This window comes from Carassius gibelio, chromosome B21 (genome assembly GCF_023724105.1).
Source record: "Carassius gibelio isolate Cgi1373 ecotype wild population from Czech Republic chromosome B21, carGib1.2-hapl.c, whole genome shotgun sequence".
Taxonomy (NCBI): Eukaryota; Metazoa; Chordata; class Actinopteri; order Cypriniformes; family Cyprinidae; genus Carassius; species Carassius gibelio.
In genome coordinates, this window is record NC_068416.1 from 25,946,207 (window position 1) to 25,971,350 (window position 25,144).

Consider the following 25,144-nt stretch of genomic DNA (forward strand, 5'->3'; position numbering starts at 1 on the left):
TTTCTCATTATTTAAATTATTTAATTATTTAATCTGTGTTAATGTACTGAAATAGACAAAAACGGAAAATAAAAATTAATAAAATATGTATATAGACTATTTTTTTAACTAATAAAAATTAAAAAAACAAAATTACTAAGACTTTAAAATTAAAATATGTAAAATCTAAAATAAACACATTTGAAAAATGTGTAAAAACTAATAATAGTGCTTTCTATCGTCTGATTGCTTCTTTTTTATCAAGTAAAAGTCATTTTAGTGTAATTATACTTCAGCTCATGATTTATGCGTCTGTTTACAGTTGAATCTGATTTTTATAAAGTAAATGTAAAAATAACTTTGATATTCTTAGTAATATTACAAAATGAACACTGGACTGAGGAAGTTTGGGTTACCTTGATTATCCAGGTATCATTTTTTAGAAAAAAGTGAATATGATCACCAAGCTTTTGAGGAACGTTTATTTGTTCATATCTCCCAATCGTCATTGAATTGTATTGCATTATATCTTTTGATCACTTAAATCCCATCTTACTGAGACATATTATTGGAGATATAGAGTGACAATGGATATTTATATAATTTTGTATCTGCTATACTGTTAGAAACATCTTTTTGACATAATTTTCATATTGTTTTTCAGCTTGAGCCTCAGAATGTTTTTTTCCTCTGTATTTGCACGTTATCATATTATATGAGCCATAAAAGCATGATGTATCTAACGTAACTTCAATAATCTGATCCATTTAAAAAAAAAATCAGTTATTCTAACTACATGTCAGGCTTTACAGGGTTAAAACATGCAGCAAAGCTGAGAGAAATTTAACCACTTGTTATTGAGGATTTATCTGTCAGACCAGTAGATAGATGCATTTAAATCAAGTCTGAAAAGAGCTGATGCAAGGGTTAAATGTCAAAGGCGTGTCGTGTCTGATCGGATATGATCGGATATAATCCTCAGCACTCATGCTTGTCACTGTGCCTCCAGAGATGTGTGTGTGTGTGTGTGTGACTGTGGGAGAGATTTGAGGCTTTAGTTTCACACAGGTCAGGTTTCTGTCCTGGATGAGTAAAACACGCTGACACCTTCGAATTTGCCATGAAATAAGTAGATATCATCTGTTTTGTGCTTCAATAGCACTCCTTTTCACATTATTAGATGCTTCTAAACCTCTACCAGTGAATATTAAATGAGTGTCTCCATGCAATCTGCTCTCAGAAGTGTGCTTTAGGAGCCATTTACAGTTAGTTTTCAGCCAGAAGAGGGGAAACTTATGCGTTTTGACTCTTTGTTTACACAACAACAGCGCTTTGGGAACTGAAAATGCATATTTTTGTTAACGGGTGTTAAACGCAAGTTTTTGAAAACACCACTGTTATCGTTTCTGTGTAAACACCCAAATCGTTACGTCATATTTTAAAGTCGTCTTGCTTTAATAATGAAGTGAACTGAATGTGTGTGATAGTTGACAGTGCTCTGTTGATCTTTAGGTGATCCCACCAGTGCAGACGGTGTGGCCCTGGACCGTGGAAAGGTACGTATGCAGAATACATTTTTGAATTTTTATTTATTTACTTATTTATTTTATTATTGTTAAAATAGTTGATTTATTTACTATATAATTTTAAAATATGCAATGCATATATATGCACCGTCTATGCATAGTGTTTATTTTAATTTATTTTATTATTTGTTTATTTATGGCATATATTGGAGCGTATTATTAAAGTGCACATTTATGTAGTTTTATTGATAGTCTGATTGATTTAATCAATTTTTTAATTTTTTTAATTTTTTGCTGAGTATGTTTATCAGTTTATTAACTGATTGATTATTATTTGTATTTATTGAGAGTGTGTTTATAGTTTTATTGATTTGATTGATGGATTTATAGAGATTTTATATAGTTTTATCTATTGATTGAATGATTGATTTTTATTTATCAAAACAACATTTATAGTTTTGTTTGTTTGTTTATGTTTAATTATTTAATTGTTTTTATAGAGACTGGCTTTATAGGATTTTATTTTTATTTAAAGAGACTACACTAATTTATTTTTATTAATCTAGAGTGCATTCATAAAGTATTTATTTGATTTATGTTTTATTTGTAATGTGTACATTTATGTAGTTTATTTTTTAACTTTAGATAGCGATTTTATTTTTAGAGAGTGTGTTTTTATTCATTTTCTATATTACTTATTCAACATATGACGTGATTTAATTTAGTTTCAGCTAACTTAATTTTATCCTACCCTTTTAACTTCACGTTTTTTTGTCGAAATGTTTGATTGGTCACATTTATTCATTTCACTTTCTCTCCTATTTTTACTCAGCCTGTGGATTTCAGTTGGAATAAACACGCCGACAAAAAGTTCCAGTTCGAAGACAGTTTCCTCGTTTCTTGCATCCGTTCGAAGAAGGATCCGCAAATTCTGGAGTTCTTCAAACTCCTGTCCTTGTGTCACACCGTCATGGTGGAGCATAAAGGGGGTGAGGAGATAAAAATATCATTATCTGCTGAGATTATGCAAAAATGACACCAATATTTAGCTTTCTTAATCCTACTTTGTGTTCTGTCTGATCGAATAAGTCCAGAAAAATGCAGCAGATGTTAATTAAAGTAAATTAATGTACTTAGATGAGTTGGTGTACCAGGCCGCGTCTCCTGACGAGGGCGCTCTAGTCACAGCCGCACGCAACTTTGGGTTCGTGTTCCTGTCCCGAACGCAGGACACCATCACCATCATGGAGCTGGACCATGAGGAGACCTACGAGATGCTCGCTCTGCTCGACTTCAACAGCGACCGCAAGCGCATGTCCATCATCCGTGAGTCTCCTCCTGCTCTTCCTGTCTGTCAGTCACCGTCCACGGTTTCTCACTCGTGTGTGTGTGTGTGTGTGTGTGTGTAGTAAAATTTCCAGATGGTAGAATCCGTCTGTACTGTAAGGGCGCAGATACTGTAATCTACCAGCGACTGGATCCCAACAGCAAGAATAAAGAAACCACGCAAGAAGCTCTGGACGTGAGTACTAACACGATTCACAAATTCATTTGCATATGTTAATGAGGTTCAGCATGCCATTACAAATTAAAGGGACAGCTCGGCTCAGAAATAACAGTTTTGTCATCACTTTATTTTTTTCCCATGATTAGCAAAGAATTTTTAATGGAATGTTTAATGGAATTTTATTTTGAAATTGCATTTAAATTTTTTAAATGCGTCAAGTTCCAAAAGCAGAAAAACGCACTGCTTAAAGCAGAAGAGTAGCATGCATTGTGTGCTAAACGGTTGTATTTTTCTTCCAGATCTTTGCGAACGAGACGCTGCGAACTCTGTGTCTGTGCTATAAGGACATCAGTCAGGCGGAGTTCAAGGCCTGGTCTCAGAAACACCAGGCCGCCAGCGTTTCGATGGGGAACCGTGATGAGGCTCTGGACGAGGTGTACGAAGAGATCGAGAAAAACCTCCTGGTAAGGAAATAAGAGAGGATCATCAGTATTCATTTCAGTGACTAGTGATGGATTGATGTATTCAGGCTCATTAAACTTCAGTGTTTGGCTAATTGCTGTTGACTTATAACAGACACTTTTATCCAAAGTTAATTGAAAGGTAAGACTAATATAACATGGTTAATGTTAAAATCTTTTCAAGTGAATTTCAGGTTGATAGTGTTTAAATTAATAATGCACATTTTGATTAATGATAGCATTTAATAAAATTTCAGCAACTTTTTTTAAATTGCACAAAAATACTTTTATATCAAATGTTTTTTTCTTTTGTGATATGTTATGTTTAGTTTGTTAATGTTAGAAAATATATACTTTAAATTAAAATTTCATATTCAATTTAATGTGATATTAAAATTAACCTATTATACTATGTATGAAATATATAAAATATATTATACGTTTAAAATCTTTGTTATATTACCTAATTGATATGTGCTTTATATCTTATGAAAATCTACTTTCTTAATTATATAAAAAGTAATATTAAATTTGTTAAATGGGCTAATTAAAACATTTTTGCATGTATGTTATATATAAATATATTAAATATATTATGTTTTTTTATGTAATGTTATATTAGGTTTTGTATTATATACAAATTAATTTTATATAATTTATATATTTTTATATAATTTTTTTCAAGATTTCTCGCTCTCTTTCTCTCTCTCTCTATATATATATATATAATAAAAATGTTATATAATATTAATTATATGAAAATAAATGTATGCATGTAAATATTTTCACATTATATACTGTATGTGTGTGCATATATATATATATATATATATATAATAAATATATACAGTACACTTACATATATTATGTAAACAAAAACTTTTATTTTGGATGTGATTGCAATTAATGTTTGACAGCACTGATATATATATATATATGTGTGTGTGTGTGTGTGTGTGTGTGTGTGTGTGTGTTTGATGAACGTGTCATCTGTTTATTGTTTTAGTTGATTGGAGCGACAGCCATTGAAGATAAACTTCAGGACGGCGTTCCAGAAACCATCGCAAAACTGGCCAAAGCTGACATCAAGATCTGGGTTCTGACCGGGGATAAGAAAGGTGAGTGATGATCGTCAAATACTGTGTTATTTTAAGCGAGCTAGGTTTGATTTCTAATGGGTTTTGGCTTGTCCCCTACTCAGAGACCGCTGAGAACATCGGCTTCTCCTGCCAGCTGCTGACGGATGAAATGAAGATCCACTACGGAGAGGATGTGAAGTGCGTCTCGGCTGACGTCTGTGAGTGTGTCAGTGGCTTGAGATTCATGGTTTCTGACTCTCTTCTGGTTTCTCTCTCAGTGTTCAGCTGAGGAACAGACAGACCCAAAGGCGTAACGACCCTCAAGGACGCAACAAGAAGCTGAAGGAGCAGTTTTTCACAGAGTCCAGCAAGAACGCCCTCGTCATCACTGGAGGCTGGCTGGTGCGTTCCCCAAACACTGATCCACTCTTTAATTAGGCTGCTGTCCCTTTAAGACCCAATCAGTGTGATCTACTGACAGGACACTTCTCCTGCTCGATCTGATCACCCAGTCGTACAGAAATATTGAAATAAGGGACCAAACTTGATTTTATCCAAATAAACCGTGGGACTAAACATAGAGCTGAGATATGGGACTGTCCTGGGGAAAACGGGACGTCTGGTTACCCTGTATCTGTATCAGACCCTTCTTTTGACAATAATGTAATATGTATAATGTTAAAGTCTTTTCAAGTTAATTTTAAGTTGAATTAAAAAAATAATTGTTGAATTGTTAAAAAACATTGGCATTATATTAATTGGTCGGCCAGATATCTGCAAGATATGTTTCTTTGGTATATTTCTTAAAAATTTTAAATGTATATATTTTTTATATATTAAATAAAAACATCAAATAAAAAAAATCAAAGCTATATATATATATATATATATATATATATATATATATATATATAAAAACAATAATTGAAAAGTAAAGTAATGATGCTGACAATTCAGTTGTGCATCACAGGAATAAATTACATTTTAACATATATTCACATTGAAAACTGTTATTTAGAAATTAATATTTCGCTTTCCAACTATTTTTTTACTGTATTTCTGATCAAATAAATGCAGCCTTGGTGAGCAGAAGAGACAAAAAAAAAAAAATAATAATCTTAAACTTGAAATATTTAAAAAATATGAATCAAAAAAAATCTGGTATATTTTTACAAATAATTTTTTTAAACGATAAAACAAACAAACAAAGAATGAATGAATGAAATATGAACAATGTCCTGCAGTTATTGTTGCTGAAACATTGAAATGAACACTTTGCAATGCAATACAATACAGTGGCATTATCCAATCATTTCTATTCTCACACGAGACATTTTGACTTTGATTACCTTTAAAATAAAAGTTCTTTAGGAAAACTAGAGGTGAATGAAAGATGTTAACAACTAAAGATCTGCTCCTGTCATTGAAACTGCTTTCCTATTTCTGTGCAGAATGAGATCCTGTATGAGAAGAAGAAGAAGCGTCGTCGTCTGCGTCTGAAGAAGCTCAGGAAGCGCTACACCAACTCCAGCAGCGCAGCGGACAGCAGTCAGCCCGTGGACGACTGGGAGAAGGAGAAGAGACAGGAGGACTTCGTGGACATGGCGTGTGAATGCAGTGCGGTCATCTGCTGCCGCGTCACGCCCAAACAGAAGGCCAACGTGGTCAGTCTGGTCAAACGCTACAAGAAAGCTGTGACCCTGTCCATCGGCGACGGAGCCAACGACGTCAACATGATCAAGAGTGAGTGAGAGCTACTTTCAGAATGATTCATAACATCAAGAATCAGCTTTTACTCGATTATATTTTAGCATGTTAACTCAAGTGCTTCTGTCTAGGTTTTAATTGTATTTTCTGTTATGATTATAATTTTAGATAAAGTTTTGGTAATTTAGTTGTGTGCTGTGTGTGATTTTAATGTCTGTTTTTATTATTTATTTCAGTTTTAGTTATTTTAGTGCTTTAAATTAAACTAAACAGAAATTGTGATTGTTTTGGCAAGTTGTGAATAAAAAAAAAAACGTGGTAATATGTGTTTATATAGGCAAACTGTATTATGTTTTTTTTAAGTAGTTTTTGTTCTGTTTCTGGCTTTTTTTTTATGCCTATTTTTTTTTTAGTTTTGGTTACTTTAGTTCTTGAAGTAAAGCTAAATACAAATTAGAACTTTTTCCTCACCAACTAGCTGAAATCTAGTTTTTACCTTACTTTATTTTATTTTTACTTTATTTTCTTTTCTTTTTTTATTCTATTTCATTCTATTTTATTTTATTTTACTTATTTTACTTTTTTATTTTACTTTTTTATTTTACTTTTACTTTAATTTACTTTACTTTATTTTATTTTAATTTATTTTATTTTATTTTTTATTCTATTTCATTCTATTTTATTTTATTTTACTTTTTTATTTTACTTTACTTTACTTTACTTTACTTTATTTTAATTGACTTTATTTGACTTTACTTTATTTTAATTTACTTTACTTTATTTTATTTTATTTTTTTATTCTATTTCATTCTATTTTATTTTATTTAACTTATTTTACTTTTTTATTTTACTTTAATTTTACATTACTTTTATTTTAATTTACTTTATTTTATTTTACTATTTTATTTTATTTTAATTTTAATTTTATTTTTTTATTCTATTTCATTCTATTTCATTCTATTTTATTTTATTTTACTTATTTTACTTATTTTACTTTACTTTTACTTTACTTTATTTTAATTTACTTTATTTGACTTTATTTTAAATTACTTTACTTTATTTGACTTTATTTTAAATTACTTTATTTTATTTTAATTTACTTTATTTTATTTTACTATTTTATTTTAATTTACTTATTTTACTTTTTTATTTTATTTTATTTTATTTACTTATTTTACTTTTTTATTTTATTTTATTTTACTTATTTTAATGGATATAGTTCTATTTTTATTTTAGATCCAGAGGTTTTGTTCCCAGTATTAATTAACTGTAAGTGTGACCTCTGGTTCAGCTGCAGACATCGGTGTGGGCATCAGCGGTCAGGAGGGGATGCAGGCGGTGATGTCCAGCGATTACGCCTTCGCTCAGTTTCGTTATCTTCAGCGCCTCCTGCTGGTCCACGGACGCTGGTCCTACATCCGCATGTGCAAATTCCTGCGCTACTTCTTCTACAAGAACTTCGCCTTCACCCTGGTGCACTTCTGGTTCTCCTTCTTCAACGGATTTTCCTCACAGGTCAGAGAAAGATTTACATTGAGATTTTCATTTGGAGCTGACTACATTAAAGGCTACAAAATATGAACAGCTACTTCATTAATTTACTTTTAACCACAAAGTATTTTCCTATCAACTGGGATCAGGCCTCATAGCTTAATAATATTCATAATAATAATAATTATTATTATTATCAGAATTATTTTACATATTCTAATATTTATTTCCAGTGCATTTACAGTATATTATAATAGTAATATATTTATCTCTAAGAAATAACGGAGCAATTAATATATTTATTTATAATAATAATACTGATAATAATAGTTATTATTATTATTATTATTATTAGTAGTAGTAGTAGTAGTAGTAGTAGTAGTAGTAGTATTACAAATGTTTTTATTTTTACAATACAGTTATATTACAATAGTAATATGTGTCTGTCTTAGAAATAATAATCGTAAATATAAAAATAATGCTAATATAGTAGTAGTAATAATAATAATAATTATTATTATTATTCTTACAGTGCAGTTGTTACAATAGTAAAATATTTACACCAACAACAACAACAACAACAATAATGATGATGATGATGATGATGATGATGATGATGATAATGATGATAATAATGATGATAATAATAATAAATTATTATTATTATTTAACATATTTTAATAATTTTCTTTAGTGTATTTACAGGATATTATAACAGTACTATATTTATCTCTTTGAAAAAATAACAGAGCAATAATATATTTATAATAATAATAATTATTATTATTAGTAATAGTATAAAAAAAATTGTACAGTACAGTTGCATTAAAAAAGTAATATATCTGTGTCTTAGAAATAATACTTGTAAATTAATATAAAAATAATGCTAATTATAGTAATATTAAAATTATAATTCAAATATTTTTATTTTATATTGTTTATAATATTATTATTTTATTATTTTTATTTGCATTATGATTATTTATTCCTAAGACAGAAATGTTACTATTGTAATACAACTCTAATTTAAAAATAATAATAATAATAATGTTAATTAATAAGTATATAAATAGTTTTCACAGCAGTAGTAACATTACAATATTACAATATAACAATATTGCAAGAGTTTAACCCTCAGGCTTAAAAACAGGTTTCTGTGATAACAGGTGTACAAGTGCTTCTCATTATAAATCTTGTGAAATGCTGTAAATCTAGCGTATCTGGAGGGGCGCAGATTAAGCTCATGCACACATGTATTATTAAAGCAGTGAATGTTGTGTGTGTTTGTAGACGGCTTATGAAGACTGGTTCATCACGCTCTATAACGTGTGCTACAGCAGTCTTCCTGTTCTCCTCGTCGGTCTTCTGGATCAGGTATCACTTCATTCCCAGCTGTAGTCTGTGCAAACTGTGAAGTCACCATTAAAAATCTCCAACTGAACCGTGTTTGTTCCTGTAGGACGTGAACGACAAACTGAGTTTGCGCTTCCCGAAGCTGTATCTCCCGGGGCAGCAAGGATCGCTGTTTAACTACAAGAACTTCTTCATCAGCTTGTTCCACGGCGTCTTCACGTCCCTCATGATCTTCTTCATCCCGTACGGTGCCTTCCTGCAGACCATGGGACAGGACGGCGAGGCTCCGTCGGATTACCAGTCGTTCGCTGTGGTCGCAGCTTCATCGCTCATCATCACCGTCAACCTGCAGGTGCAGATCATGTGACCGACTCGGTGCTCAAAACAGGCTCTTGTCTGTGATCTGATGTGATCGAATGTGTTTCTTGTCGCTGCAGATCTCGCTAAACACCTCCTACTGGACCTTCGTCAACTTTTTCGCGGTGCTCGGCAGTATAGCCATTTACTTCGGCGTCATGTTTGACATCCACAGCGCAGGAATCCACGTCATCTTCCCAACCACCTTCACGTTCACAGGCGGGTGATAAACTTTTATTGCATGTCTGTTGATAGTTTTAATATCTTGTAATTCCAAAATGCTTCAAAATAAAAAGATAAAAGCATTCCATGCAACATTTTGAGATAAAATTGCAGATCTTTAGCTTTATATGAGGAGGACTTCCTAGACACGTGATGGTGTGTAAAAATTAATGAGAAAAAGTATCAATTGCATGATGATTGTGATTCAGTTAGGCTTCTTATACATCACACGTTATACATGTTTTCGGAAGGATATAATTTAAAAGCTTCAGAATTAAATAATCCATTTGTCATTAATAATCTTAAAATAATACGAAGGCGAGAGAAGTGAGGCTTTTCACAGAATTGAAGAACATTTAAATTATTTTTGTTATGTATTTTAATATATTCATGTAAATAAGTCAAAACTAATTGATCAAAAATTGCATAAATAACTTTAGAATATTTGTTGCATTCCAAAGAAATGTAAGTTTCTTTCATTTTTTGCATTTGATATAATCCACAACTAAATAATAAATAAATATTGCATGATATACATGTTTTTTTATTTCTTTTTAGAAATGTAATTCAGAAGCTACAGAATTAAATAATCACTGGTCCTTTCGACATAAAATTGTTTAAAAAGGCTGATTGATGATCATAAATTATTTTATTTATTCTATTGTTATATTAATGTTAATTGCACTTAACTAATTTAAAACTAATTTAACAATTTTGCACAGCTATTTAAATTTCATTTTTTTTAAATCTATATTTAAAATAAATCAAAGCTTAATTTACTAACTAAAGCTATTAAAATAACTTGAATAAAGTTGAAATATCTTGAAATTAGATGGAAATTTTTAACTAAATTAAAATGAGGAATGTTCATTTGTCAACTAAGTCTTAGATGAAGTACGAACAAGAATAACAAAAAATAAATAAATTCATAAATAAAAAAAACAAACAAGCTTATATTTTAAATGAATTAACCTAGTGATATTTCCCCAAAAAACACACTTACAAAAATGTCAAAGGGACATGATAATTTTTTTTAAACACAAATGAAATTGAAAATCTCCAAAAAAAAAAATGCTAGTTTTTAAATCTCTAAATATATATATATATATATATATATATATATATATATATATATATATATATATATATATATATATATATATATATATATATATATATATATATAAATAAATGCAACTGATATTTAAAAGTATTAAAAAGTAATATTTAAGAACAAAAAATTAATAAAAAGGCGCATAACAAACTTACTAAAAATGTAACTAAAATTACACAAAAAATACACAAAAAATTGCTAATAGTGATATTCAAACACAAAAGCTTCTAAAAATGACAAAAGTGCTAATATTTAAATGAATACATTTTTTTTTTTATATATTAATATATACTCTAATAGCATATAATAGTAAAACCTCCCCCTTTGGCTGTATCCTGACATGTTCTGCACAAGTGGAGCTCATACTCTGTGAGTAGGTGTGTGACGGTGGTTGTTTTGACCCGTAGGTGCGGCGTCTAATGCTCTCAGACAGCCGTACCTGTGGCTGACCATCATCCTGACGGTGGGCATCTGTCTCCTTCCTGTCATCTGCATCCAGTTCCTCTATCAGACCATCTATCCCTCGGTCGGAGACAAGGTGAGAGTCTTCAGACACACAGAGAGTTCACTACAACACATGCAGAGACGTTACAGCCTCTCGTTCTTCTTCCTGCAGGTCCAGAGGAACAGGAAGAAGTACGAGCAGGAGGATGAGGAAGAGGAGAGGAAGAAGAGGAAGCCGACGTTCCAGCGCGGCGGTCGCTCCCGTCGATCCGCGTACGCCTTCTCGCACTCGCGCGGCTACGCTGACCTCATCGCGTCGGGACGCAGCATACGCCAGCGGCCGCGTGTCCGGCCCGAGCTCAGAGAGAGCATACGAGAGGCTCCTCAGGCCGAGAACATCTGAAACCAACCCCAGACACTCACTACTCTCCGCAGCGGGCCAATAGGAAGAGGCCAAGTGTCAATAAAGGGGCGGGACTAATGAAAGAGCCAATGGGAAATGGGGACGAAGGGCTTTAAAGGGAAAGTACAAGTAAACACTCACCGTTGACCAGGAATGGTTTTAATGTTGTCTCAGGTTTTTTTTTTGGAGTCACAATTTTGTCCTTTTTTTTTGTTGCACAGATCGAAAGAGAGTGTATGTTAATGTGTGCTTCTAATCTCACCGCCCATTTAAATCTGGTTTTGTACACTGCAGATGGGTTTTTGTCTTGTTTTTCATTACAAATATTGAAACTTTCTTAAAGCGATACATATTTCGTTTAAGATAACACTATATATCCACAGAGAAAATATATTTTGAGTTGCGTTTATTTTTCTCATTATTTTGACCACTTTTTCTTATTTTAAGATAAAATAAATAAATAATGCTTAAAACCAGAAAAATCTGGCTTTGAAAAATTCTACTTTATTTTAAAACAATCTGTAAAATTGATGTTGTGCAATTTTGCTTCTCGTGTCAATTAATCTGTTTTTTTTTTCCTTAAACAAAATACATTTATTATAAATAAATAAATAAATACTGCGTAAAACCAGGAAAAAACTGAAATGAAAAAAAATTAAATGTAATTTTAAAACTGTAAAATCACAAAATGTTGCTTCTCAAGTAAAGTCATCTGGTTTGATCCTCAAGCAAATTCATTTATTTGAAAAACAAAATAGCATGATATCAATTTCACAGAACGTTTGAAACATATTTAGTTTAAAAAGTTTTACAAATGAAATATGTTGATATATTCTATTGAAAAACAAGGCTAAGAAACCGTTGCAGTATAGTGAAAAGCGTTGATTAGATTTTTCCCCCTCTCTACATTTAAAGAGGTTTATGTTTAAATGTGAACTCTGTAAGGAATAATCATCTCGATTTCCAAAATGTCCAAGCAAACCTCACGGTGAAACGTCCTCACGGTTGAATCTTTGCAGGGTGTGTGTGTCTCGTACTCGACGATGTTCATTATGAGCCGTGAAAGAATGAATGAAAAACTCATGTTTACAAAAATCCTTCTGAACTCATCTCTTCCTCCAGACCTCCAATGCCAGCAGAAACGGTTCTTGCTCAATTTTTAAGGGTACGTCCCGTAAAACTGGCTTAGAGCGTCCTAGATGATTTTAATGCACTCGCTGTGGTGTTTTCTCTGATTTAATATTTCACCGTTCTTCTGTGAGCTCATGTCAAATGGGTCGTCTTGCCATCAGTTGCTGACAGAAATATCTGTCTGCAGAAGAACAGCCTTAATGACCATTTGTTTTCTTCTGTCATGGAATTGACTTTGCACTTTGGTACAGGGACTTGGGAGGTGGATGAATCTTTCTCATTTTAACCCTAGTTACATGAGAACTGTTACAAGGTTTTTAATAATCTACCATGTTATGATATCATTAATGAGAAAACGCTATTTATTAGACTGGTTGTTCTAAATGTGTGTGTTGAATGAACAGAAAAGGCTTTATCCAGCCATATCAGTCTGACAGATTTACTTGTGCACGGCTCTATGGATTGTCTGTATGTAATGTACGGTAATAAACTTTGCACAAATGTCTATAAATAAAGAGTAAGATGTAGAATGTCTGATTTTGTGTCATTGTCAAAAATCAAATTGCATTGTTTATTGTTACTGCATATAAATCATAATCATAAGAATATTATTTTTCTATATAATTAGGTATAATGGATTATATTTATGTTTTTGAAAAACACACATGGTAAAAACAGTAATATCGTGAAATATTACAATTAAAAAAAAATTATCTGTTTTCTATGTAAATATATTTTAAGTCATTGTTTAATGTAAGAAAAAAAACATTTTACACATTTATTACTGCATATAAAACTATAGATCATAAGAATCTTTTTTCACTATATTTAACATTTTTATTTTAGGTACATTTTTGTATTATATTTGTTTTAAAAAAAATTCTCACCAAATCTGCATATATTTTATCAAAAATACAGTAAAACATTTGGCTTTGTGTCATTGTTTATAGTTATGTTTATCTTAATATTGCACATGATTTATACTATATATATATATAACACTAGATATTTAGATAGACACTTAAGATATACTAAATATACATTTTATTTTTGAATAGAAAGTTCAGAAGATTATTTCATTATTATAGATTATTAAGATAAATATATATAATAAATGTTGTTACTGTCACTTTTGATTCATTTAATGCCTTCCTGCGGAATAAAAGTGTTGATTTTTTTTATTTTTATGTCTTACTGACTTAATTTTTTAAGAAATTTTATATCTACATACTTTATTTTTAATGTTACATAAAAGTATACATTACAAAAGTAAGAAACAAACTCGGTTTGTAGCATATCTGGTTCATTAACAAAAGTTCTGAGAGTTTATATGTATAATACAATCAGTGCTTTAAGTGGCCCAAAAGAGGTGCTGGTACTCTATTATAGCCAAAAAAAAAAATTATTTTATGTTTTTTTGATGACCTCCTCATCCCCTGAGGTAACAACAAGGGTTTTTATATACAGCATTCAACAGGCAACCTTAATAACAAATCCTTGTATTATTTTGTGGATTTGCTTGACAAGGAAAGAACTACTGAACATAACTAAAATGTGCAAAAGGATTTTGAAAAAATTCCCATAGAAACCCTTACGAAAATTAACCATGGTTTTACTACAAATAAAACCAAAAAACCATGGTTTCTATAGTTAAACCATGGTAACCACAAAATAACCACAGTTTTGCTATATTAACCATAGTTTAACCATGGTATTTGTAGTAAATCTGTGGTTGTACAAATGGTGGTCAACACGCCAAAAAACCATGGGTTACTACAGTTTTACTATAATAAAACCATGGTTACTTTTCATAAGGGAAGAGCTACGTACTGCATTACTGCATTCAAACTTCCAAACTGACTCAAATGATTCGCGAACCAGCTCCGAACTCCCGAACTGACTCAAATGAATCACGCTCCGAACTCCCGAACTGGTTCAAATAATTTGCGATCCCCAAACTGACTCAAATGATTCGCGAACCCGCTTTGAACTCCCGAACTGACTCAAATAATTCGCGAACCCGCTACGAATTGCCGAACTGATTCAAATGATTCGTGATCACCAAACTGACTCAAATGATCCGCGAACCCGCTTTGAACTCCCGAACTGACTCAAATGATTCGCAAACCCACTACGAACTCCCGAACTGATTCAAATGATTTGCGAACACGCTACGAACTCTCGAATAGATTCAAATGATCCGCGAAGCCGCTCCGAACTCCCGAATTGATTCAAATGATTTGCGATCCACAAACTAACTAAATGATTCGCGAACCCGCTCCGAACCATAGACAGTAAAAGAAATGGTCACAGCGACCCCATTGGAACTCAATTGAGACAATTGAAGCCAATTTTTTGCATTTTTTAGCACTTCCGTTTCTGACGCGCAGACTCAAACGAAGCTTGACGACATCAGCAACCTGTCTGCCAGATGTAAATCTTAGTGGCTGTGTGTGCAAACTGCCATCGTTAATCTTGCAGAGACAGCGAGCTTGAGCAGGGAGTTCTTTGTTGTGAGTGAGCAGGAGTAAGTATTCTGATTAATTATTTTGTATAGTATTTTAAAATGTAACGCCAGTACGCCATATTAAGTTAATTGCCTGCGAGCTTCTCCTCCTGTCTGTACGGTAATGCGACAGAGAGCCGAGTGGTTATGAAGCAATAGTTATTTTTTCAAAAACTGTTTATACGGGGCCATAATTTAACATAGAACGTAATGGAGCCCTTTATACATTGTTGTGTATCTTTAGAAATAAATAATGGACAAACGGAGTCTTTAAACGCCTCAGATGTAAAGTTATTCGCTGTCAAAGTGAAGCTAAAATGAATGGGAGTCAATGGGAATGCTAACGCAATTGAAGTTCTGCTACAAGATGGCAGCCCCCAGCCTTCAACTTCCGGTCGACTTCTTTGCAGCCTGCTCCGAACTCCTGAACTGACTCAAATGATTTGCGATCCCGCTTCGAACTCCCAGACTGACTCAAATGATTCGGGAACCCGCTCCGAACTCTCGAATTGATTCAAATCATCCGCGAAGCCGATCCGAACTCCCGAACTGATTCAAATGATTTGCGATCCCCAAAATGACTCATATGATTCGCGAACCCGCTCCGAACTCCCGAACTGACTCAAATGATTCGCGAACCCGCTCCGATTTCGCGAACTGATTCAAATGATCAATGAAGCCGCTCCGAACTCCCGACTGACTCAAATGATTCACGATCGTTCCGAACTCCCAAATTGGTTCAAATGATTCATGCTCCATACTCCGAACTAGGAAGAATTAGGAAGTGTGTATTGTGAAGGGCGCTCTGAAAAGCGGCAGTGCAGGCAAAGGATTAAAACAGATGTCCAAATGAACGTACCGGTACGCCAAAAGCACGTTCTGGGCGCACGGAGAGGTGGTGGTATGCTCAAGAGCTATATTTTGAAGTGGCGGTACTGAGTACCGGTGCGTACCGGCCGATTTAAAGCACTGAATTCTAATTAATATTCATTCAGCATATTCTCCGCCTCGGTCTGATTGGAGCGTTATTGTGCGCGTGCTCGTAGTGGTGAGACGTCACGAGCGTCAGTAGCGACGTGGAGACGCAGAGCTAATAGAGCCTTAACTTCCACTGTCAGAAACGCTCTACTGGACTTCTACCATCACAAATTACAAATCATTTACTTTTATTCGTCTGAGAACACATAGGCACCTGTATAGAGGACCACGAGTTGCTTTTGTGACTCGCTGTCAAATCTGTCGTTCATCAGGTAAGTTTTGATGACCGTTAGCATGCTACTGTGTTAGCATGTAAGCTAATAAGTTTACAATGGATTTCTCCATTCACTCTAGTCTGCAGGCTAATTGTTGCTAGGTGTATAACTATCCTGATACTTATTAACTTCTGCACTGGCAGTTGCCTAGCGAAAAATAGTTATATAGAGTGAATATTTAATCATATTGTAGTTAATATGGATATAAAAGCTGTGAAGTGAGTAACGTTAACGTTAATTTGACAGTTTCTGGAAGGAAAGCTCAATCTTGTTAAGATAAATAAACAAGCTAAATGAATTTAGATGTGCATATTATAAATCAATCTTTAATAACTGTGTCAAATCATAATTAGTGTAACAATTAGAGTGTTTGTATTTACTGCCTACTTATCTAAACTTTGTGTTTTCAGTCTTTGTGTTTACAATAACATTTAATAAAAAAAGTTTTTTTGCACCTTTTTGCATCATGGTTGTTTGTGCATCTTTGAGGGAGTCCCACAAAATCTTTCATGAACTTAAACAATTTTATTCACCTATAGGTCATGTTTTATGTCTAAAAATGGACTCTTGTTACTGTTAAAAAAACATACATATAAATATATGTTAATTTTATACCAGTCATTTAATACTAAAACAGAAATAATTCTTACTGTGAAACTGTAGAAATGGTATATTATAAATAAAAACGACAACATGTATTATGCTGCTTTTATACTCATTTTAATAACAAATAAAAACACTTATATTTCAGTAAATCAATTTACTTTCCAGAAAGAAGTAACTCAGATCTGGCTGGATGCTTTATGTTAATAGAATTGGCATGAAAATGTGCTTAATTGTCAAGGGAAACGATATCCTGAATACATTTTCTTTATGCAAAGTATGCATTTTTTATGTTTTCTGTCAGATTAGGGGCTTACACTGATAATTAGCTTCTTTGATTTCATAATGTAAATGTCATTTGATTGGTTGGAAAATGATTATTATGGAATGGATCTACATCAGTAGCTTTCTTTAGGTGTGTGTGTAACAAAGCTGCTTTCACCTGAAGATGTAAATGAACTTCCTTGTAAGTCGAGAGAGTTCACATCATCTTCTGTGATCAGAACAGACTTAATATGAAGCAGGATGTTAAACCAAAAGCTGTTTTATGGCAGCCACATCAGAGAATGTGTGTGTGCTTAACAAAGAGGTGTGTATAGGGCTCCGTGTCATGTGTGTTGACTCTTACTTAAGCGTTTAGTGTAATCAGGTCTACATTTAAATGTTTATTTGAAACCTAAAATGTTCTTGCTTTAGGTGATTGAAAAACAGGCCTCATTAGTCAAACTAATGAAAGTGTATTCCTCCCATGATCCTCCAGGTTTTGCTCGGCTGATGATGAGGCTCTGAGGAAGTCTCTGGTTGTTTCCGGAGGAGATGGGTGCAAACACCAGTCAGGTGAGCGACCTGTCAGAGAGCCAGAGCATCCGCACTCTGATTGGTCCAGACGCCATCTCCGAGAACGAGCCCTTCTGGAACCAGCTGATCTCCTTCACCTTCAGCAGTCCCACCTGCAGGTGAGGCGCTCCTCCGACCCCCGTCACTGATGTCCCATACACTCACATTCATTCAGATGAAACCTTGTCACCTTACAGCCCAAATGTTCTGTTCTGCCTCGGAAATAGATCATGTGTGTGATCTGTGTTGTTTCTGATGAGTTACAGTTAGGGGTGGGCGATATCTCGATATTTAAAATATATCGAGATATTTTTTAAACACGATATGGATTTTGACATATCGTATATATCGATATATTGTTTATATTCTGATTCCGCCACTTTGCTTGTTTGCCTTCCCTGTGCTGTGCTCGCCCCCGCTCGCTCGCCCCCCGCCTCCTTGCTTTTGTCCCCTCTCACCTCGCGTGTAGAGAACTAGTCAAAAAAAAAAAAAAAAGACAACTGGCTCCATTATATGGCGAACGGCAGGCAGATGTCTACTGTAGGGCCCAATGAAACGCGGACGGAATCACGGAATCCAGTCATAAAAATGGAATTTACAGTTTAACGCGGAATGTCACGGAATTGGTCAAATTTTAAATGAATTAATCAAAAGTCGGTCATGCACTTACATCAAATCGCGAAATGGACTAATATCTGCAAATATTAACCCGGAAAAGTCTATTTAAATATGAATCCTGCATGTTCTGCGTGTCTGTGTCAACGAATGGAGCAGAAGCGCGTCTTCATTCATTAAACACGGAAGCTCGCATAACGCTCGCGCTGATTTCATTGTCTTTCCTCTCTCTAAATAAAGACGTGAACACATGAGGAACATCTCCAGAACTGCACTGAGAGTCACTTCATGAGCTTCTGACCGTTTGATTTGAGTAAGACTTGCTCATATCACATCATAGACTGTGGTATCACATACACAGAACTGTGAAGGTAAACCCGTCAAAATAAAAGTATTTGACAGAAATCTATTACTATTGTACAGCAGAATGTAGATAGCCCACTACTACTACTATTAAAATGAAACGAACATAATTTTATAAGGAATAATCACACAACATTTCTCCCATGTTTTATTTTTAATAGTAAATCCCCTTTGTTTACCAAAAAATAAAGTTTAATAATTAAAAGATAAATTAAATGAATGTTTTATGCCTTCATTTGATAATCAGAAAAATGTAAATACACAGAATTTCTGAAGGGAAAAAAACATTTCACATAAGGCTATTTTAAGAATTGTTTTTAACTAATTAAGTTGTTTTTATGCATTTAAATAATTGCACATGCTAAAACACAGAATTAGGTAACAATAAAACATATGGTGAAGAAAAAAATAAAATGTTTCATAGGCCCCTTAACATGTAATATTTGCCATATTTGTTTTTGAAGTAGTTTTTTGTGGGTTATTTTTCCTGTAAAGATATCGAGATATATATCGTATATCGAGATATAGCAAAATATATCGAGATATATTTTTTGCTCCATATCGCCCAGCCCTAGTTACAGTAGGTGAAGATTCACAAATGATGGGCTTTAAATGCTGATCCACACGAGCAAAAGTGCATTTGAAAATGCAATGTGCCGAAAATCTTCCCAAAATTGTAATCAGATTTGTAATTTATCAATAAAAATGTCTCCCTGCTGTTTTCCACCAAAATAAAAACTCTAAGGGTACAGTTTGAAAGCAAAGAAATGAAGGAAGACATGAATATTAATATTGAAATAAATTTGCAGTGCAATAGTATAATTTCTATATTTGTATATATGTCCTTATTAGTTTGTTTAATGTTAAAAATTGACTAAAAATCTGTTATTATTATTAATAAAACGGTAACAAGACGTTATCATTATTATTTGTATAGTGAAATTGAACGGGTTCCATAAAAACACCAATGAATGTTGCTTGAGAAAACAATGAGTGGAGAAAGTCTGGAGCGCTGATGTCCTGAGCTCAGGTTCATCTTCTGGAGGTGATTTATGAGAGATGGACACCAGATGGAGACAAACACTAGTTCAGCAGCTCTCTCAATTATTCAGCGTTTGCTCTGATATGATCCAACTTATCCATCTCATTTCACATAATTCCCATGTTTTCACTGTTGGGAACTATTAGATGTTGTTTAACAGATTGAACAGCCTAATATTAAGTCTTTGTGTGAAACTGTAAAATGGTGATTTCTGATGTCTTGACCTTCTCGTCTAGTAAAAATCATACAGACATATCTGTCATAACCTGTTAAAATTTATTCAGTTCATTGCAGTAAGTAACTTCTTTTGAATAATTGATCTGTGCCCTATATTTTGCATGCATGCAACCTAGAGTAAGAACAATGAGCTGATTTACTTGATGTTTATTAAGTTGATCTATTATTAATTGAGCATGGCTTGTGAAAGCGTCTCTTGACCGTGTGAAATGAGCTGTAAACTGTTTTGATCATCTGCTGATGATCTCTGTGTGTGTGTTTGCAGTGCTGATGCTAAACTCCTGGAGGAGGCGGTCGTCCCGCTGGCTAAGACTCTGAGTATGTGTGTTTGTGTCATTTACTGCTGTTTCATTACAGCCGTACGCTGATTTCAAAGCCTCTGTCTTGTGGAATAAAGGGCTGTAATTTCAGACTGTGCGCATGAAGCCACATGATTCAAATGATTAGCCATCCCAAGTGCTGTGTGTCATTTATTGTTCCAGCCGTTTTGAATCATTCTGTTGATCTAGTTAAGTAGCTTTTATCATGAAGCGATGTTCGGTGTGTGTGATCATCTGTCTGTGTCCCGTATAGTTCAGAACAACCCCAGGTCCGGGAACTTCGGGGCGTTGGTGAGGGTTTTTCTCAGCAGAACCAAAGAGCTGAAGATTTCCACAGAATGCCAAGAGTGAGTGAGATACAGCTTCAGTAATGTGTGCACATAAGAGTTTTGAAATGTTCATAACAGCTGAATAATATGAAGACAAACGGTATCTGGAGTACTCGATACTGATTCTCACAGCATACATGATTCTAATGAAGCCTTTTCTCCATGAATGATGTTTCCACAGTTATTAACAGTATAAATCTAGTACAAATGTTCTTGTTCATTTCTTACACCATGCTTTGTGTTTTATTATCTTGCACACTAGTTAAAGCTGCTCTTCTGACCACCTTAATCAATCTCTCAGGATATTTTTTGTCCTCTTTTGGAAAGTCGTAGAAATGCAATCATTTTTTTTTCATTTGCTGATGGGGCAAACGTGAACACAGAAGTGATATTTTGTTGAAGTTTACACAATTATGACAACTTTTACTTCTGAGAACCATGCTGTTATATTTAAAACAATTTGGCTTATTCAAATTTTTTTTTACTTGTGCATTCTATGTTTATAAATTTGATTCAGAAGTTACTCATTTAGTTCAGTTCCACCTGTTTTATGTTTATATAGTTTTAGTACGTTTTGTACATCGTGTTAAACTAAATACAAATAACAAAACACTTCTTTGGTAAATAGCTGAAATAAAACAAGTTTTTTTTCTTCATATTATAATTTTTTTCTTTAATATTTTTCAACCTATTTAATTTCAAGTGGCTTTTTTGAATGAGTTTGTTGTAATTCTCAGTAATCACCCTGATAGCGGTGCATATACATCCTGTTGCATCTTAATATATATTCACTATAAAAGTGAATCAATTTGATACATCACAATTTGATGTAAATATAATGGGTTTTGTGTGTGAAAGCGGCTATTGAGATTTGTCTGTGTTTCTCAGAAAGTCTGTGAGATTTTGTGAAACATATTCTTTAGATGCATATTTTCCCACTCTCTCTCCATGACATTCACTAGTCCCTATAGCTTTAGGATGTTTTCTGATATGATTTTCCCATGGGAATAGCAGCGGTGCATCCCACGGCGTCACACACACACACACACACTTCAGTGTTGCTGAAGCAGAAATCCAGAGCAGGGAGTGACCCAGCGCCCCGACAGCGTCAGCCTGAGAGAATATTTATGATCTGTTCTCATCACTCAGCTGATGCACTCCAAAAAATACCAAGGCCTAAAATTAAGATTTATCTATTTGAATTGCATACAAAATTTCCAACCATTTGGATTGCTCAGTCTTAACATGAACTAATAAACCTAATGCAATGCATACGTAAATGAAATGTTTTTTAATACACAATTAGCGGATTTATATATTTTGTCATCAATAAATCGAAATGGTTTGAATCTCATATTTTAAGTAGTTGAATATTGCTCCAGTAGAATTGGTCTTACCAGTAGTGCTGTATATTTATTGATAAGACTTGCCTGTATGTGTAGTTGTTCCTTGACTGTAAAGCATATTTATCAGTGTCCTACTATATTTCTAGGAAATGGTTTTACTCAGTGCATCGATAGACATTATAAAAAATGTTTCTACTGGGAAAATATTAGAATTTTTATTAAATAACAATTTGACAAACAAATACTTATTTATGTAAAAAAAAAAAAAAAAAAAATATATATATATGTGTGTGTGTGTGTGTATATATGTATATATATGTATTCACTGAAGTATTTTCATTAAGATCCTATTATTTTAGATAATTAATATAGCTTTTGATGCTCATATGGCATAAAATGATAATTAAATTCCTGGCTAGCCATTTTAATGGAATAAATTAATAAATGAACAAATTTATGCTTTTCTAAGCAATTTTAATGTAGTTTTAATAAAATCAAATAGATGATAATAATAAACTATAATAAACCATGCAGTGAATTTTTATGTTTTTTTTGTGCAAAAATCGTATCCATTGCATTTATATATGACTGACAAAGTAGCATTAAATAAAGTTTATAGTTTTTGTTAAGCAGGGTGAAGTCCTTGTGTGTGTGTGTGTGTGTGTGTGTGTAAGGCTGCTGGAGCTCAGTAAACCTCTGTGACACACTCTTTCTCTCTCCAGTCAGTTGTTCATCTGGCAGGCCCATAATGCTTTGTTCCTGGTGCGCTGTTTGCTGAAGGTCTTCATCAGGGAGATGAATGAAGAAGAGCTGCACTTACAGTTCTCCTACCAGGAGAGGCCGCCGGGAACCTACGGTATCACAAACACACAAATCAATTCCTTTGTCCTCACATGTCCGTTTTTACAGGTTTTATTATATTTGGACCTTATAAATATAGTTGAACTGGTACACACACACACACCTTGAGAATCTGTAGACTTCTGTAGTTGTTTTGGTCACACTTTACATGGGCTAACAATGAGTAATAGATATGTTTAAAGAATTTATTCATCTTTGTTTCTGGTTGTATTATTTAGTTAAGTTTCCATTAAGAAAGCTCACACACATCAGTGCCATTTTAATATTTTTCATATTTTATTTTGGATGATAGTTTTAATTAATATTTTTAATCAACAAAATCCGTTTTTAATTTAAATTTCATTTTTAGTAATTTTGTTGTTCTTTTGTAGTTTAAAAAATATATATATTGTTATTCATTTAAGTTTAATTAAGTTTAATTTTTTAGTTCAGTTTGCTTTTATTTGTAGTAAATTTACATTTTTTGTTTATTTTAAGCTGGTTTTCTAATTTTTCAATTTTATTTTTCAGCTTTATTGTAATGAATTAAAATGTTGTAATTATACAGTAGTTTTAGTTAATGATAATAACCCTGACACACACTTCCAGTGACAAAAGAAGATAAAGTTAGTGTGTTGAAGGTCAGAGGAAGACATGTGCGCCTAGGTTTATGTCCTGATGTTTTTCCTCTTCCAGTGTCTTCTCTCAATTATACTTCTCAATAATAAAGCCCAAAAAGCACAAATAATAGAGCTTTTTCAGCACTAGAGCTGTCAATCCTGACAGCTTCTCAGTCACACTCCTCAGGTGTGTCATGTCTGACCAATCAGAATGAGCGTCATACCTAAAGTAACTTCTCATAGACAGTATTTCCATGACTGAGGACTGAGGTGTGTTTACAGACTCCATCTGTGAGGATCTTCTGGAGGAGCTGGTCTGTAATTTGGTGCATCTCATCGTCGAGGTGCCGCTTCTGTGAGTACTGGACATTGTTCTGGATTTCTCTGTCTTGTGAAGTCTAAGTGATAAAGTATGTCTCAGTGTGAGAGGGAGGTGTGTGTGTGTGTGTGTGTTATTGTCGTGATATGTGACGATTCTTTCACGTACAGCCTGTGAAGGTCAACTCTGACTCAAACAACGAGGTGTCACTGTCATTTACACACTGATATATTTTCAAACATTTGTCCATGAAGTTCAATGTAGGACTGTTTATAACTTTTGAGAATAATTATAAACAACTTAGCGTCTTCCCCACATGATGCGAGCTAGTTTAACTCCGAAATAAAAATGTGCTCACCCTCAGGCCATTCAAGATGAGTTTGTTTCTTCATCAGATTTGGAGAAATGTAGCATTGCATCACTTTCTCACCAATGGATGCTCTGCAGTGAATGGGTGCCGTCAGAATGAGAGTCCAAACAGCTGATAAAAACATCACAATCCACACCAGTCCAATCCATCAGATAATGGCTTGCAAAGCAAAAAGCTACATGTTCGTTAGAAACAAATCCATCAGTAAAATGTTTTTAACTTTAAACTGTTTCTCCAGTGATAAAGTCTAGTCTGAATCAGAAGAGAAATCTGCACAGATCAAACACCATTTACAAGATGAAACCATGCAAATGGGTGGATTTCGATGTGAGAGACAACATGGGATGGACTGTTTCACCGGAGGAAGCATTATTATGGATTATGGATTTATATTTTGGCCAGAAGCAATGGTTTAAAGTTAAAATACCTTGATTATGTATTTGTTTCTTACAAACACACAGCATCTGATCGGCCGATCGTTATGCGCATCTCGTCAGTAAAGCCGGTTCTCTAATCAGCTGTTAATTCCATCAGGTGCGTGATTTCACATAGAGCAGCTGTTACTACACAGAGCCGTTGTTAATAGAGAAGATGCGCAAATCCACTTCATTTTCAGCGTTTTTTGGCGCATCTTCTCCGTTAACAACGACTCTGTGTAGTAACAGCTGCTCTATGTGAAAACCCGCACCTGATAGAATTAACAGCTGATTAGAGAACCGGCTTTACTGACGAGATGCGCATTAACGATCGGCCGATCGTGATCGGAGCAC

The 25,144-nt window shown here is 33.6% G+C and overlaps 2 protein-coding genes across 3 annotated transcripts in view; both read left to right on the plus strand.

Moving 5' to 3' along the window:
- The window catches only part of LOC127986403 (phospholipid-transporting ATPase IC), a 34,592-nt gene extending 21,284 nt beyond the window's left edge, over window positions 1–13,308 (plus strand). Inside the window, exons 14-28 of the mRNA XM_052588643.1 lie at window positions 1,492–1,535; window positions 2,338–2,494; window positions 2,643–2,831; window positions 2,915–3,027; window positions 3,312–3,476; window positions 4,480–4,591; window positions 4,675–4,750; window positions 4,831–4,954; window positions 6,004–6,295; window positions 7,551–7,774; window positions 9,041–9,124; window positions 9,210–9,455; window positions 9,541–9,679; window positions 11,204–11,334; window positions 11,413–13,308. Coding sequence (XP_052444603.1) covers window positions 1,492–1,535; window positions 2,338–2,494; window positions 2,643–2,831; window positions 2,915–3,027; window positions 3,312–3,476; window positions 4,480–4,591; window positions 4,675–4,750; window positions 4,831–4,954; window positions 6,004–6,295; window positions 7,551–7,774; window positions 9,041–9,124; window positions 9,210–9,455; window positions 9,541–9,679; window positions 11,204–11,334; window positions 11,413–11,643 — 2,327 coding nt within the window. The 3' untranslated portion in view covers window positions 11,644–13,308. The remainder of the gene's footprint in view (window positions 1–1,491; window positions 1,536–2,337; window positions 2,495–2,642; window positions 2,832–2,914; window positions 3,028–3,311; window positions 3,477–4,479; window positions 4,592–4,674; window positions 4,751–4,830; window positions 4,955–6,003; window positions 6,296–7,550; window positions 7,775–9,040; window positions 9,125–9,209; window positions 9,456–9,540; window positions 9,680–11,203; window positions 11,335–11,412) is intronic.
- Window positions 13,309–16,318: 3,010 nt separating this feature from the next.
- Window positions 16,319–25,144, plus strand: part of dym (dymeclin) — a 67,943-nt gene continuing 59,117 nt past the window's right edge. Inside the window, exons 1-6 of one of the 2 annotated variants that reach the window (XM_052588652.1) lie at window positions 16,319–16,530; window positions 17,897–18,092; window positions 20,496–20,548; window positions 20,804–20,897; window positions 22,948–23,081; window positions 23,968–24,040. In XM_052588652.1, the coding sequence (XP_052444612.1) occupies window positions 17,953–18,092; window positions 20,496–20,548; window positions 20,804–20,897; window positions 22,948–23,081; window positions 23,968–24,040 (494 nt within the window). In that variant the 5' untranslated portion in view covers window positions 16,319–16,530; window positions 17,897–17,952. The remainder of the gene's footprint in view (window positions 16,531–17,896; window positions 18,093–20,495; window positions 20,549–20,803; window positions 20,898–22,947; window positions 23,082–23,967; window positions 24,041–25,144) is intronic. The other variant, XM_052588651.1, reaches the window with a different exon arrangement.